Consider the following 13,914-nt stretch of genomic DNA (forward strand, 5'->3'; position numbering starts at 1 on the left):
TATTAATTTTAGTGTTCATTATACTACTAAGCAACAATATGCTTTCACTTCTACTAATGCCATTCGTGTTCTGTTGATGTTTGTATTTGCACAGAGATGGAAGTACCAGCTGAACACCACTTGCAAACAAGCTGTGTGTGTATAATATAAATGTCAAAAAATATAAAGCCACTTCAGCTCCGGAAGGTTTTACCCCCTTCATGACCAGGCAATTTTTTTGCTATTCAGCACTGCGCTACTTTAACTGGCCATTACATGGTCATGCAATGCTGTACCCAAACAAAATGTGTGTAGATAGATATTTTTCTCCACAAATAGAGCTTTATTCTGGTGGTGTTTGATCACCACTAAGTGTGATCAGGCGTGCTCAGAAATGGCACATGCAGAGCTCGCCAGGAAGTCGGAACTGCGGAGCACTAATCACAAACGGTGAGACTGTCCCAATGCGCGGCTGCAGAGATCGGGAAATGTCTCACTGCTTGTGATTAGCGCCCCCCTGTGCCGACTTCCTGGCGGGCTCTGTATGTGCTGTTTGAGCATGCCTGAGCTTATCCTTAGTCACCACTGGGTTTTTTATTTATTGTGCTATAAACAAAAATGAGTGTACATTTTTGAAAAAAACAACAAAAACTTTGTTATAAAACATCCAAAAATGTTGAAAATCAATGTCTTCCTAAGACCCCTTTCACACCAGGGCGTTTTGCAGTCGCTATAGCGTTAGAAATAGCGCCTGCATTCCGCCCTAAAGAAGCTGCACCATTATGTGTAGTGTGAAAGCCCGAGGGCTTTCACACTACAGCGGTGCGCTGGCAGGACGTCAGGGAAAAGTCCTGCCAGCAGCTTCTTTGGAGCGGTGTGTTTACTGCTCCTCCACCGCTGCTCCCCATTGAAATCAATGGGGCAGCGCTGTAATACCGCCGGCAAAACGCCGCTATTGTGGCGTATTTCTGGCGGTTTTAACCCTTTCTCGGCCGCTAGCGGGGGGGTAAAAGTGCCGTGCTCTTAAAACTTTGGTGGAAATTTCCGATGGAAAAAGTCCACTGGTGCCTGCACATGATCGGATTTTCTGACAACGCGATCCGATCGCACATTTTCCATCGTAAAGTCCAATTGTGTGTGTGTGTGTGTGTGTGTGTGTGTGTGTGTGTGTGTGTGTGTGTGTGTGTGTGTGGGTGGGTGTGTGTGTGTATACAGGGCATAATGCAGTGATTAGTGCTAATATACACAGTCACTGTACTAATGACACTGGCTGGGAAGGTGTTAACATCTAGGGCAATCAAAGGGTTAAATGTGTGCTGAACTAGGTTTGCGCTGTGGTGCTTTTACTATGCGATTTGCTCGTGTTCCCTGCTTTGCAAGGAAGCAAAAACTGGCACATCACTGTTGTCAGAGAGCTTTATGTTTACATACACAAAGCTCTCTCCTGTCACTCTCACCGATGATTGTCCTGGAGTTGGTGATTGGCATTTTGCCGGAGCCAGCGAGGGCACAGCCGGGTGGGTGCGTGCGTGTGTCCCCCCCCTACCCAGAAATTTGTATTAAGGGTGCATTTACATCTACAAATGCAGGAGAAAATGCATGTTAGTGGGGCCCATCAGCTGTAAGAGCTGGCAGCTTCCTATTACTTTTCAGTGGGGTTGCCTACTTATTGCAGGAGTTCTCGCATGTTATCACTGGCAGGGTGCATTTGCAGGTATACATGTACTCTTGGGCAGCCCATACATTAGTCCTTCTTTCTTCTCTTCCTCCCCCCCCCCCCCCCCCCCCCATTAAACCAGTAGGTTGAACAAAAAAATGACCCAATTCATCCATCCACTCATTCAAAGATCGATTGGTAGAATAAATTCTGTACAACCAGCTTGCCCATAAAGGCTTTGGAATTTGGCCTATTCCTGCTGAACTACTGACATTTTGATCCATGTGTGGTGGGCTTTAATGTAGATATTTGTACATTAGTTGTTGAATGCAGAGTAGATAAGCTAATACTCTGCCAGTCCACTTAAAGTGGAGTTCACCCAAAATTGGAACTTCCACTGATTTGCTTCTACCTCCGGTGCCACATTTGGCACCTTTCAAGGGGGAACGGTTACCTGTTTTTTTTTTTTTTGTTTTTTTTTTTTTGAAAGGTACCCTTCCCCACTTCTGGGAGATGGCACCCCCCCCTCGGAAGTTCGGCCCCGTCCTCCTGGGCCAATTAGCGCAGCGCACTTTGTGCATGCACAGTGGAGAACCAACTGTGAAGCTGAAAGGCTTTGCTGCCTGTTTCCTATGAGGACATCCCGAGCTCCCTGGACAGACAAGTGTCCATATACTAAGTCTCGGAGGTCTTCTGCCTGGGGAAAAATAAATTAACAGTCGGGTAGCACATGAGGAGTGCATTTAGCTTTCAGTGAGCCGGTCAGCTCATACACTTGCATTGTGATGGGGAGATGTAAAATGCATCCATTGTGTAGCACTGCATATTTGGAAGAAGAGCGTGTGTTTACAAGGAGCTAATCACACAGCATAGGGGCGGGTGTCAGTAAAATGGCATTTTCTTGAAAGGTTCTGCTTTAAGATATAACCTGATTTATGTTGATGTATTGGTTTACATGTAACACTGGTAAGACTATACATTCCCTTTTAAGAATTGCCATAGGCTTAGCTTGTGTTGTGTGGGCTCCAGAATGATCACTACACAGAATAAATGTGACTGGGCACGGAACCTGATGGGTGATGACATTACCTGATACACTGTCTGACCAGCATTTATCTCCTGTGATTTTTCTGCAGAGATTTCCTTCCCCGTGGATCTGGAATCGTCACACGTCGTCCCCTCATCCTTCAGCTCATCTTTTCAAAAACAGGTAAATCTCTGCTACATCTCTCCATGTATTGAGGGACTTGCCAAATTAATTTTGGGTGCTGTTTTTTCCCCCGTAGTTAACGGATGTTCTTTTGTCCATTTGGCTTTAACCACTTAAGACATGGCTTGACAAATTTGCTTTGAATCTAGGCACAGCTAAACTTAGGAGCCAGTTTGACAAAAAGCTTTTTTAATGACCAAACCCATTCTCTTATGTAGCTCTGTGTCTTTACAGATTTACACACTGAGAATGCAGAGGTGCCACCCCTCCCCCTAATTACCTGAGGTCCATCTCTGTCCAGTAATGTCCACGAGTGTCTGAGACCCTCCTGATAGGCTGAGAGATGGCAGCAGTGCCATTGGCTGCCGCTGCAGTCAATCGCAGGAGAGGGGACCAGGGCGGGGCTCCGTGTCTGAATGGGAGCTGTGGCTTGGGTGCCCCCATAGAAATCTGCTTGCTGTGGGGGCACTAAACAGGAGGGAGCGGCCAGGATCAGATGCCTGAAAAGAGGAGCATCTGGGCTGCTCTGTACAAATCCACTGTAACAGCAGGTAAGTAGAACGTGTCACAATACAGTGAGAACCTAGGCCTTCCTCCACTATCTCGGCACTATGGATATATTATATCTTGTATAGACAGTTCAGTAGTCACAGTGATTCGATCTTTCACAGCGATTCAAAGTGCAAAAATGCAAAACAATAATCCATACAATATAGTAAATGTCCACAGGTACCTCTGACTACTAAAGCAGCGCTACGGTCATTGCCTATGACCAGCTTTCATATGATATTGGCACATAAGAGAATTGAAGAATGACAGATGATGATCAAGTCCAGGAAGACACAGATGGTGGTCCATCTGTAGATGGTAGTTTAAAAGATGAGCACCTCACACCAGAGTCATGTAACAATCCCCTTAGGGGTTCTCGCTCACCAGATGAACACATCAAGCTTTGATTTGTTAACCACGGCTGTCTTCCACGTCGTGGAGGGTGGCACCCTCAGAGAAAGTCGTGATATCGAAATGCATCAGGGCGTGACCTTACGATGTCCGAAAGTGACGTTTGCGTTCCACATCCAGGAAGAGACAACCGGAAGTAAGCAGTGGACACTGTCTTCCTTAGTTTTGTGAGTCTCGTGGGTCCTGTACTGTGTAGAATGCCTTTTTGAATGCTGATGATTTTAAGTACTGATTGACTAATGGATTGTAGGAAACATGTCATTTTGAGTAAAATAAACGAGAGAGACAAACTTAATTGCGCTATTTGAGCCCCTTTTTTCTGTCCCAGTACCTGGGGGAGATCCAGTGCAAGCTTTGACACCATCCATGACATGGAAGACAGCCGTGGTTAACATATCAAAGCTTGATGTACTCCTCTTTCTGGTGAGTGAGAACCCCTAAGGGTAGTGTGATGCACGGCTTGCGGATTCTGTTCTGGGGTGCACATCTCTTAAACCACATTAGTACCACAATCTGTGTCTTCCTGGACTTATCACCATCTGTCATTATTCATTTTTCTCATGTGCCATTACCATATGAAAGCTGGTCATAAGCAATGACGGAAGCGCCGCTTTAATAAGCAGAGGTACCTTTGGAGTATCTGTGGACATTTACTATATTGTAAGGTAGGTATAACATGTTTGTTATTTTTATAGGAAAAAAAAGACTTGAATCGCTTTTTAATAACCACTGGGATTTTTATTTTTTGCTAAGTAAAGAAAAATATTCAAAAATTCTTGCCCAAGATTTGACAGCACATGGCCCTGTCCATCGTGCCCCTTTTGATGTGGTGAAGTTGTCTTGTCCCCTTAGCAGAAAAGCACCTCCATGTTTGACGGTGGGGATCTTTGGGTCATAGGCAGCACTCCTCCTCCTCCACCTCCAAACACGGAGAGTTGAGTTGATGCTAAAGAGCTCGCTTTTGGTCATCTCTGATCACAACACTTTAACCCAGTTCACCCCTGAATCTTTCAGATGTTTCATTAGCAAATTTTAGATGGGCCTGTACATGTGCTTTCTTGAGCAGAGGGACCTTGGGGGCGCTGCAGGATTTCAGTCCTTCACAATGTAGTGTTGCCAATTTTCTTGGTGGCTATGGTCCCAGCTACCTTGAGATCATTCACAAGATTTTGTCCTGTGTAGTTCTGGGCTGATTCCTCACAGTTCTCGTGATCAATGAAACTCCACATGGTCAGATCTTGCATGGAGCCCCAGACTGAGGGAGATAAAGTTTTGTGCTGCTTCCATTTTCTAATAATCGCACCAACTCTTGTCACCCTCACACCAAGCTGCTTGGTGATGGTCTTGTAGCTCATTCCAGCCTTGTTTAGGTCTACAATCTTGTCTCTGACATCCTTGGACAGCTCTTTGGTCTTTGCCACAGTGGAGAGATTGGAATCTGATTGCTTCTGGAGACAGGTGTCGTGTGTGTCGGTGTGTGTTCTTTCTTTTTTCCTTTTTTATTTTTTTTATTTTTATTTTTTTTGTTAAAACCCTTTTTGTGTTTTTGTGTCTTGCCCCTCTGTTTGTTTGGGTTTGTCCCATGTTCTAAGAATAAAAGTCCTAATGAATTTTACAGGTAGGTCAGCATTCCTGTTATCTAAACTTTGTACAGTAGAGAACACAGGATCTCCTTCTCCTCCTCCTCCTTCTCCTTCTCCTTCTTCTCCTTCTCCTTCTCCTTCTTCTCCTTCTCCTTCTCCTTCTCCTTCTCCTTCTTCTCCTTCTTCTCCTTCTCCTTCTCCTTCTCCTCCTTCTCCTTCTTCTCCTTCTTCTCCTTCTTCTCCTTCTTCTCCTTCTTCTCCTTCTTCTCCTTCTTCTCCTTCTCCTCCTTCTCCTTCTTCTCCTTCTTCTCCTTCTCCTCCTTCTCCTCCTTCTCCTTCTCCTTCTCCTTCTCCTTCTCCTTCTCCTTCTCCTTCTCCTTCTCCTTCTCCTTCTCCTTCTCCTTCTCCTTCTCCTTCTCAGCGAAGGGACTATCCTCAGGTGATACAGAGATAAAACTAATTCTCCTACATAAGTTGTACCTGTCTGCAGTCTTTCCTACAAAGTGCTGCATTTATAAGCTTCTGAGCCCAGAAAACAGGGGGCAGATCTCAATGAGGAGAGTTCTAAAAGCTGTTTGGAGGGAAGGGACCCCCCCCCCCCCCCACCCTTTCATGCAGGAACAGAGCCGAGGCTGTCAATCTGCTGGAGCTCCCTCTCTTGTCACCATGTTTCTTTTCGTGTCATAAAAAATTGTCCATAGTGACTCATGCTTATAACAGAGGAAAAAGGCAGCAAACAGAAATTACACTTGGTGCTCTAAATTGAGATAAGTACACTAGAGGGCTATGCTTTGTTCATATTTCATGTCTGAGGTTTATAACTACTTTAATTGGAGTGTCAGCTTTTGTTTAAAAAAAAAAAAAAAAAAATTGGAGTGTCAGAGTGGGTGGGGCTATAATGGGTATGGTTTATTGGCAACCCCAGCAAGCATTTTGCCGGTGTTCGTGCAACTGTGGTTAGATGTCCTGCTGCACTTGTAAACACAGGAGGTGGCCCATTCACCAAGGGATCCATTCAGAGATCATTTTGCATTACCTCAGTGTTTGCCTCACCATCTCTTCCAATTAGAGAACGCTTTGCAGAGTGGTGATGTCACAATGGTGCCTGTACTAAGTGCAGAAACTCCTTTGTTCAGTAATCGGCAGGGCATTTGCTTGCCTTGGGATCGAAAATTAGCGTTGCCTACAACAGTGATTTTTCCAGCTTCCAGAGAGATCGGCCAGGTATGGTTTATACATGGTTAGATTGATAACCAAGCTGGACTAATGTAACACTACAAATATCAATACCTGGAATTTATTGTTAAATCTCCGGTATACTGTAAGTTAAAACTGAATTTTCTTCTCCTTTTATGGGTGGATCTTGTTCCGCTGGTCACGTGACTATGCGCTCTGCATGGTGTCCTGTTCCCTCGTCATCCTGGGGGAAGAGCCCTCTTCAGACATGGGGGGGATGATTATAACCTGCTTTTATTATATAGAACGTTGTTTGCTTATCTGGAGAACAAATTCGTGTGGCATCCATGGTAACCATTCAGATCCTTTACACTTTTTATTTTTTATTTTTTATTTTTTTTATTATTGCATGGTTCAGTAATAAGCCATAACTAAGGTTTCCAGACAAATGTTTTCTTGTACCCCTAACGCATTGAGGTGTGTGTGTGTGTGTGTGTGTGTGTGTGTGTGTTGTTGTGTGTTTTTTTTTTTTTTTTTTTTTTTTTTTTTTTTTTTTTTTTTTTGAAATCTATAAAGTTTTTATATAGCTATCATCCTATATTATTATTATTTTTTTTTTTTTTTTGATCTTCATGCATTGACTTCAATAATGTAAAAAACGCCCCCCACCCCCTTCCCTAAATACTTACCTGATTCCTGTATCAATCCAGCTCTGTCTATCTGCAGCAGCGCTGGTTCTTTCTCCCCTCTAACAGGCTTAGAGACAGCAGTGGGGACCATTGCCTCCTGCTGTTAATCAAATGATGGGAGTAGGGGTGGAGCTCGGCAATGCTTTGTGTGTAAACGGATGTACACAGCGCCGCTTGGGAGTGGATGCAGTTACATAGAGAGGCTATCGCTCTCACTGATTGGGATTACTCAATAGCATTTCCCTAAATTTCCAGCTGGTAATCGCACACTGAACAGGGCAGGTGTCTCTCTTGGGACTACATGTCCCATAATCCCAGTTGCCATGCCTCTCCTCTGAGACCCAGCCTTAGGCCTTCCAGTCATTCTCTTACTTTGGAGTAGGAGAATGGGTGAAACTTCCATTTCTTCAGGACTGTGTGAGAGCTGGGAGTGCTCACAAATGAATGGGTGGCTCCATCTGACACTACTAGCATTAGTAGACCATTAACAGGAAATAAGGGGCAGGTAAAATGAGACCAGACAGAAAAGTAGGATGGGAATGCTTTAGAAGAAGGCGAGATCTAATGTAAATCTAAAGCTCTGCAGCAGAAAACTTTAAAAGAACAAAATAGAAACGTTTTTAATATCAATTGTAAAGCGGTTTCATTTTAAATCGGAATTTAGCTGCACCTGAGCATCACAAACCGAAAACTTTTTTGTAAATTTTTTTTTTTTTTGTATAATCCTTTATTTTTTTAAATGGAAACAAATAAGACACCTCCATTTTGCATAGAATGAAATCCCTGGCCCAGCAGGGTTTGGCATAAGTTAACAGTATATAAGGAAACCTCCTGGATAAGGAAACAAATATAACCACCAAAGCGACACCCGTGGATATTGCGTGGGTTGACCTTGAGGGTCTTCCCCAAAAGTGTTAAAGAATGTGCTTTGAGTGTTGGAATATAAAACAACTGAGGGGGTATAGGAGGTAAGTAAAGTATTTCGGACCTCTTGTGGGACATCCCAAAAACCCTATTTAATTAACTTTTACTATTCAAAGCAAACTCGCCCATCCATTTCTCTGCTTTTATTTTTATGAGAAATCGCTTTGAAGTTGCCTAGTAGGTGAGGTTGAAAAAAGACTCAAGTCCAACCTATGTGTGATTATGTCAGTATTGCGTTGTAAATCCCTATATGTTGCTGTCGTTCAGGTGCTTATCTAATAGTTTTTTTTTTTTTAAACTATCAATGCTGCCCCCCGTTGAGACCACCGCCTGTGGAAGGGAATTCCACATCCTTGCCGCTCTTACAGTAAAGAACCCTCTACCTAGTTTAAGGTTAAACCTCTTTTTCTTATTTTAATGAGTGGCCACGTGTCTTATTAATCTCCCTTCCACGAAAAAGTTTTTCTCTTTATCATACATCACAGGACACAGAGCAGTTATTCATGACTATCTGGGTTATATGCTACCTCTAGGTGATTGGACACTGGCAACCAATAACAAGAAGGTTCCTCCCATATAACCCCTCCCATACGGGAGTTACCTCGGTTTTTTCCGCCAGTGTCTCCAAATTTGTCAGTATTGGGAGACACCGGATGTTGATCTTCTAGCATCCCAGTTCAATGCCAAGCTGGACAGATTTGTGTCCAGAACCAACGGTCCTCTTGCAGTCGGGACAGGCGCGTTGGTGACTCCTTGGCACCAGGATTCCCTGCTGTATGCCTTTCCTCCAATCCAGATCCTGCCGCATTTGCTGCGCAGGATACAAGAGGAACTAAGACCAGTGAGCCTGGTGGCCCCAGCCTGGCCCAGGAGGTCCTGGTACACGGAAATTGTGAAAATGGCAGTAGGGGACCCATGGCCCCTTCCGTTACGCCCCGGATCTATTGTCCCAAGGACCAATATTCCATCCTGCTTTACGGTTGCTGAATTTGACGGCCTGGCTATTGAAGCCAGGGTGTTAAAGGACCACGGGGTTAGAGGTGCAGCCTTGTCCACTTTGATAAATGCTAGGAAACCGTTTTCCAGGGCCATTAACCACAGGGTTTGGAAGTCATACATTTCCTGGTGCGAAGGGAAGGATTGGAATCCTCGTAAGTATACAATTGGAAAGATCCATTCTTTTAGGCAGGTGTACGCTTAAGATTGGCTTTGGGCACAATTAAAGGTCCGATTTTGGGCTTATTAGTTTTTTTTTTTTTTTTTTTTTTTTTTTCCCAAAGACCAATTGCAGCCCATTTCTTGGTGGGTACCTTTGTTAAAGGAGTGACGCACCCAAGACCACAGATTAAGCCTCCCTTATGCCCCTGGGACTTAAATTTGGTACTGTCAGTCCTTCAGTATCTTCCCTTTGAGCCTATTAAGCAGATTCCTTTAGTCCTATTGACCAGGAAATTAGTCTTCTTGGTGGCCATGATTTTGTCCAGAAGAGTGTCGGAGCTAACCGCCTTTTCATGCAGAGAGCCTAACTTGATTCTGCACCAGGACAAGGTGGATTCGCCAAACTATCGTTCAGGCATATGAGTTGAGACCTAGGATTCCACTAGAGGGGTTAGTGCTTCGTGGGCAGTGCATCGACAGGTGTCTTTGGCTCAGATCTGCAGGGCAGCCACTTGGTCTTCAGTTCACACATTCACCATATTTTATCGGGTGGATGTCAGGTCTCGAGAGCAGACAATCTTTGGTCATAGCGTGTTGCAGACGGCCTTATAGGGCCAAAGGACAGTTGGGACTTGTCTAAGCTGTGTATCCCTCCCTTCAGATGCATTTCTTTAGGGAAACAGATTTTTAAATACAGCTTACCTGTAAAATTTTATATATATATATATATATATATATATATATATATATATATATATATATATATATATATATATATATAATATAATTTTCGAGTATAGGCCGACCCGAATATAAGCCGAGGCCCCCAATTTACCACAAAAAAACTGGGAAACTTATTGACTCGTGTATAAGCCGAGGGTGAGACGTCCCTGTGTCCCGTCCATCCCTGCCTACCTGTGCCAATCTGCAGCCTCTGTGTGCCATGCTCTCCTCGTCTGACAGACGGCGGCCATTCCTCTGTTCAAAAGCCGCGCCTCCCTGTCTGTGATAGGCGGAACACTCAATTTCCCAGCAGTCAGTGTTCCGCCTATCACGGACATCCTCTCATCCTCGTCCGTAGTATGAGAATGAGCGGATGTCCGTGATAGGCGGAACACTGACTGCTGGGAAATTGAGTGTTCCGCCTATCGCAGACAGGGAGGCGCAGCTTTTGAATAGTAGAATGGCCGCCGTCTGTCTGCTCGACACGCTGATCGGGCAGGCAGACGGCGATGACTCGAGTATAAGCCGAGGGGGGCACTTTCAGCCTCAAAAAAGAGGCTGAAAATCTCGGCTTATACTAGAGTATATACGGTATATAAAATTTTTATACATCACGAAACACAGAGATCCCTCCCCTCTTTCCTGGGACTCTTCATTGCTTGCTACAAAACGGAGGTTACTCCCGTATGGGAGGGGTTATTTGGGAGGAACTTTCTTGCTATTGGTTGCCAGTGTCCAATCACCTAGAGGTAGCGTATAACCCAGATAGTCATGAATAACTGCTGTGTCCCGTGAATAAAAGGATTTTACAGGTAAGCTGTATTTAAAAATCCATTTATCCCCATTGTGGGGTCACCAGTACGGTATTTATAAACTGAAATCATATCCCCTCTCAAGCGTCCCTTCTCCAGAGAGAATAAGTTGCGTGCTCGCAACCTTTCCTCTTATCTGATCCTCCAGACCCTTTATTAGCTTTGTTTCCCTTCTTTGTACTCGCTCCATTTCCAGTACATCCTTCCTGATGACTGGAGCTCAGAACTGGACAGCATACTCCAGGTGCGGCTGGACCAGAGTCTTGTAGAGCGGGAGAATTAACGTTTTATATCTGGTATTGATCCCCTTTTTTATGCATGCCAATATTCTGTTTGCCTTGTTAGCAGCAGCAGCTTGGCATTGCATGCAATTGCTGCGCTTATCTATTAGGACCCCCAGGTCCTTTTCCATCCTAGATTCCCCCAGAGGTTCTGCCCCAGTGTATAGATTGCATTTATATTTTTAAATGTTCAGTTTTTAATGTTTTCTATGATTATAAAAGCAACTGCCTGTATTGCTAAATACAACACCTGTACTAAGGTACTATGGTTAAAACCAGTATGCCATAGACAGCCTATTATTGAAACCTCCATTTTAAAGTGAAGGTACTCTGAAAATAATCCAGTCACCTATACATAGACGTTCCTATATATAGAGTTTTCTAACACATGACTGAGACTGCAGTACTTGGCAGTGATATATAGGTAGGACACTCAGCTGTCTCCTGTCCCCATAACAGATGCACCTTCTTTGCTGAACCAGTCTCCTATCTCTCTACAGCAAACACATGGGACAGCAAGGCTTTTAAATCCCACTGCCTGGTCCAGTGGTAGTATACATGCTGCGGAAACAAAGCACCACTGATCGTGCAGACTGCTGCTCTTATTTAAAAGGATGTTTACTTTACGCCCAAGAAGCTTCAAAGGGATATAACAATCCCATTCTATTTACGATCTCCCAACTCGGGTTTCTCCTGGCATGACTTCTTCAGATGCTGGTTTGGTCGTAATGTGTGTGTGTGTTTTTTTTTTTTATTTTTTTTTTATTTTTTTTTTTAAATCTATGAAGTCGAACTATAGGCAAAACCAATACCCCCGCCCCAGGAAGTGAGGGGTCACCAATACTGGATAAATGGTTAATCTCCCTAAGACCCCTTTCACACCGAGGGCGTTTTGCAGGCGCTATAGCATTGAATAGCTCCTGCAATCTGCCCTCAAACTGCTGCACCATTGTCTTCAGTGTGAAAGCCCGAGGGCTTTCACACCGGAGCGTTGCGCTGACAGGATGTCAGGAAAAGTCCTGCTAGCAGCTTTGGAGCAGTGAAGGAGCATTGTGTTTACCGCTCCTCCACTGCTGCTCCCCATTGAAATCAATGGGGCAGCGCGGCTATGCCACTGGCAAAACACCACTATTGTGGCATTTTGCGAGCTGTTTTAACCCTTTCTCTGCCACTAGCGGGGATAAAGGCTCCCGAAATGCGCCGCAAATCCGATGGTAAAACGCTGCTAAAAATAGCGTAGTTTTACCGCCGACGCTATGAGCGCGGCAGTGTGAAAGCCATCTTACGGAGACACTGGCAGCATTATTAACTTGACAGGTGTTCCAGTCTCCCTCCAATTTAAGTGTTGCCCTTAATTTTACTTTAACAGTTTTTTTTTTTTTTTTGGTTTTTTTAACTGCTGTATAGTGAAATGACGGACAGGCCGGATCACTGGGACACAGCACATCACAGTAAAAAGCTCTTTACCATGTGACCAATCACAGCTGATTAGTTTAAACAGGAAGTGCTGATTGTCTGCGTTCCTTTTCTCAGCTGACAGTGCATGAGAGCCATTAAGTGGCATTCCCCAGTGGGGAAATCTGTACTGATCATTGCCCACCTGTGCTGCCTCCTCATTTCTGCCTATACGTGCTTCATGTTAGTACTTGTCAGGTGTGAATGCGGCCTGAGTGAAGTTAGAAAAATGTACCTACAACATTATATAACAGACTAACTCCCCCCCACAATATTTTCAGTCTTTTAAGCACAAAAAAAAGAAAAAACTATCGGTCTCAAAAAAGGTATAAATACTTGGATACAGTGTTGCCTGACTGCGCAATTGTCATTCAAAGTTCAACAGCGCCGAAAGGTGAAAATTGACCTGGGCAGGAAGGTGGGTGAAAGTGTCCTATAGGCACAAGTGGTTAATTTGCATTTTGGCAAGTGCAGCCATTGGTAGATCTGTTGCTGCCCCATGCATAGATGCCCTACTGAAATATAACCTCTGGAATGTTGCGGTTTGATACTCCTGTTTCTGCATGGTTGTGGACTGAATTGGTGACTGTGGTACTACACATCCCAGCAGACTAGGAAGGCTTTTTTTAGGAAATCTGGAACAGCTGTTTAACCATAGGCTGCCTAATCTGGCATTGAGGAAGGGTAAAATGAGTAGGCGTTCAGCTGTTGGCTCATCACTCAGGCTAATTGGAGGCACTTCCCACAGGTAGAACCTGTTTTGGCAGTTTGGGTTGTAGTGCTTTTATGTGGCTGGATCATAAATTTAGCAACAGATTAGATCCTACACAAACCATTTGCTGTGTGGGGTGACCTTTACCTCCTTAAACCCACGCTTTCATTTGCCGTGGATTTTTGAAACGCTCAAATTAAGAAGCAAATTACTGTTGGGCTCCTTTTTAACCCGGCACTCTGTAATACCTCGCCTACATTTCTCATACTGTATTTACAGGCCATTCCTTTTTTTAGGCTCAAACAAAGCCTGACTGCATTGATGATTTGGCAATTATCAAGGGTTCAGGTGCTTGGTAGTGGCCAAGGCTGCACTCTGATGCAGCCAGCGTGTGCCCAGGGCAAGCGTTACTGCAGAGATTTGTCCGCAGCTAATCCACGCGTTTTATGTGCTACTGCGTCCGCAAGCATCATTTGTTTGCCTCTAAACAGAGCAAACTATCCACCTCTGGCTACTTGTGGGAATGTAGACATGGTGTATATAAACCCAGGTCACAGGCCAAAGGCTGCCTTGCTACATCCATATAGTTAAAAAA

General features: G+C 44.3%; 1 protein-coding gene across 3 annotated transcripts in view; it reads left to right on the forward strand.

The window, feature by feature from the left end:
• The window catches only part of DNM2 (dynamin 2), a 176,333-nt gene that overhangs the window by 47,932 nt on the left and 114,487 nt on the right, over positions 1-13,914 (forward strand). For all 3 annotated transcript variants that reach the window (XM_077470271.1, XM_077470273.1, XM_077470272.1), the window contains exon 2: positions 2,773-2,846. In XM_077470271.1, coding sequence (XP_077326397.1) covers positions 2,773-2,846 — 74 coding nt within the window. The remainder of the gene's footprint in view (positions 1-2,772; positions 2,847-13,914) is intronic.

Source organism: Lithobates pipiens, unplaced genomic scaffold (assembly GCF_037356315.1).
Source record: "Lithobates pipiens isolate NorthernLeopardFrog02 unplaced genomic scaffold, aLitPip1_a1.2 Scaffold_8, whole genome shotgun sequence".
NCBI classification, from domain to species: domain Eukaryota; kingdom Metazoa; phylum Chordata; class Amphibia; order Anura; family Ranidae; genus Lithobates; species Lithobates pipiens.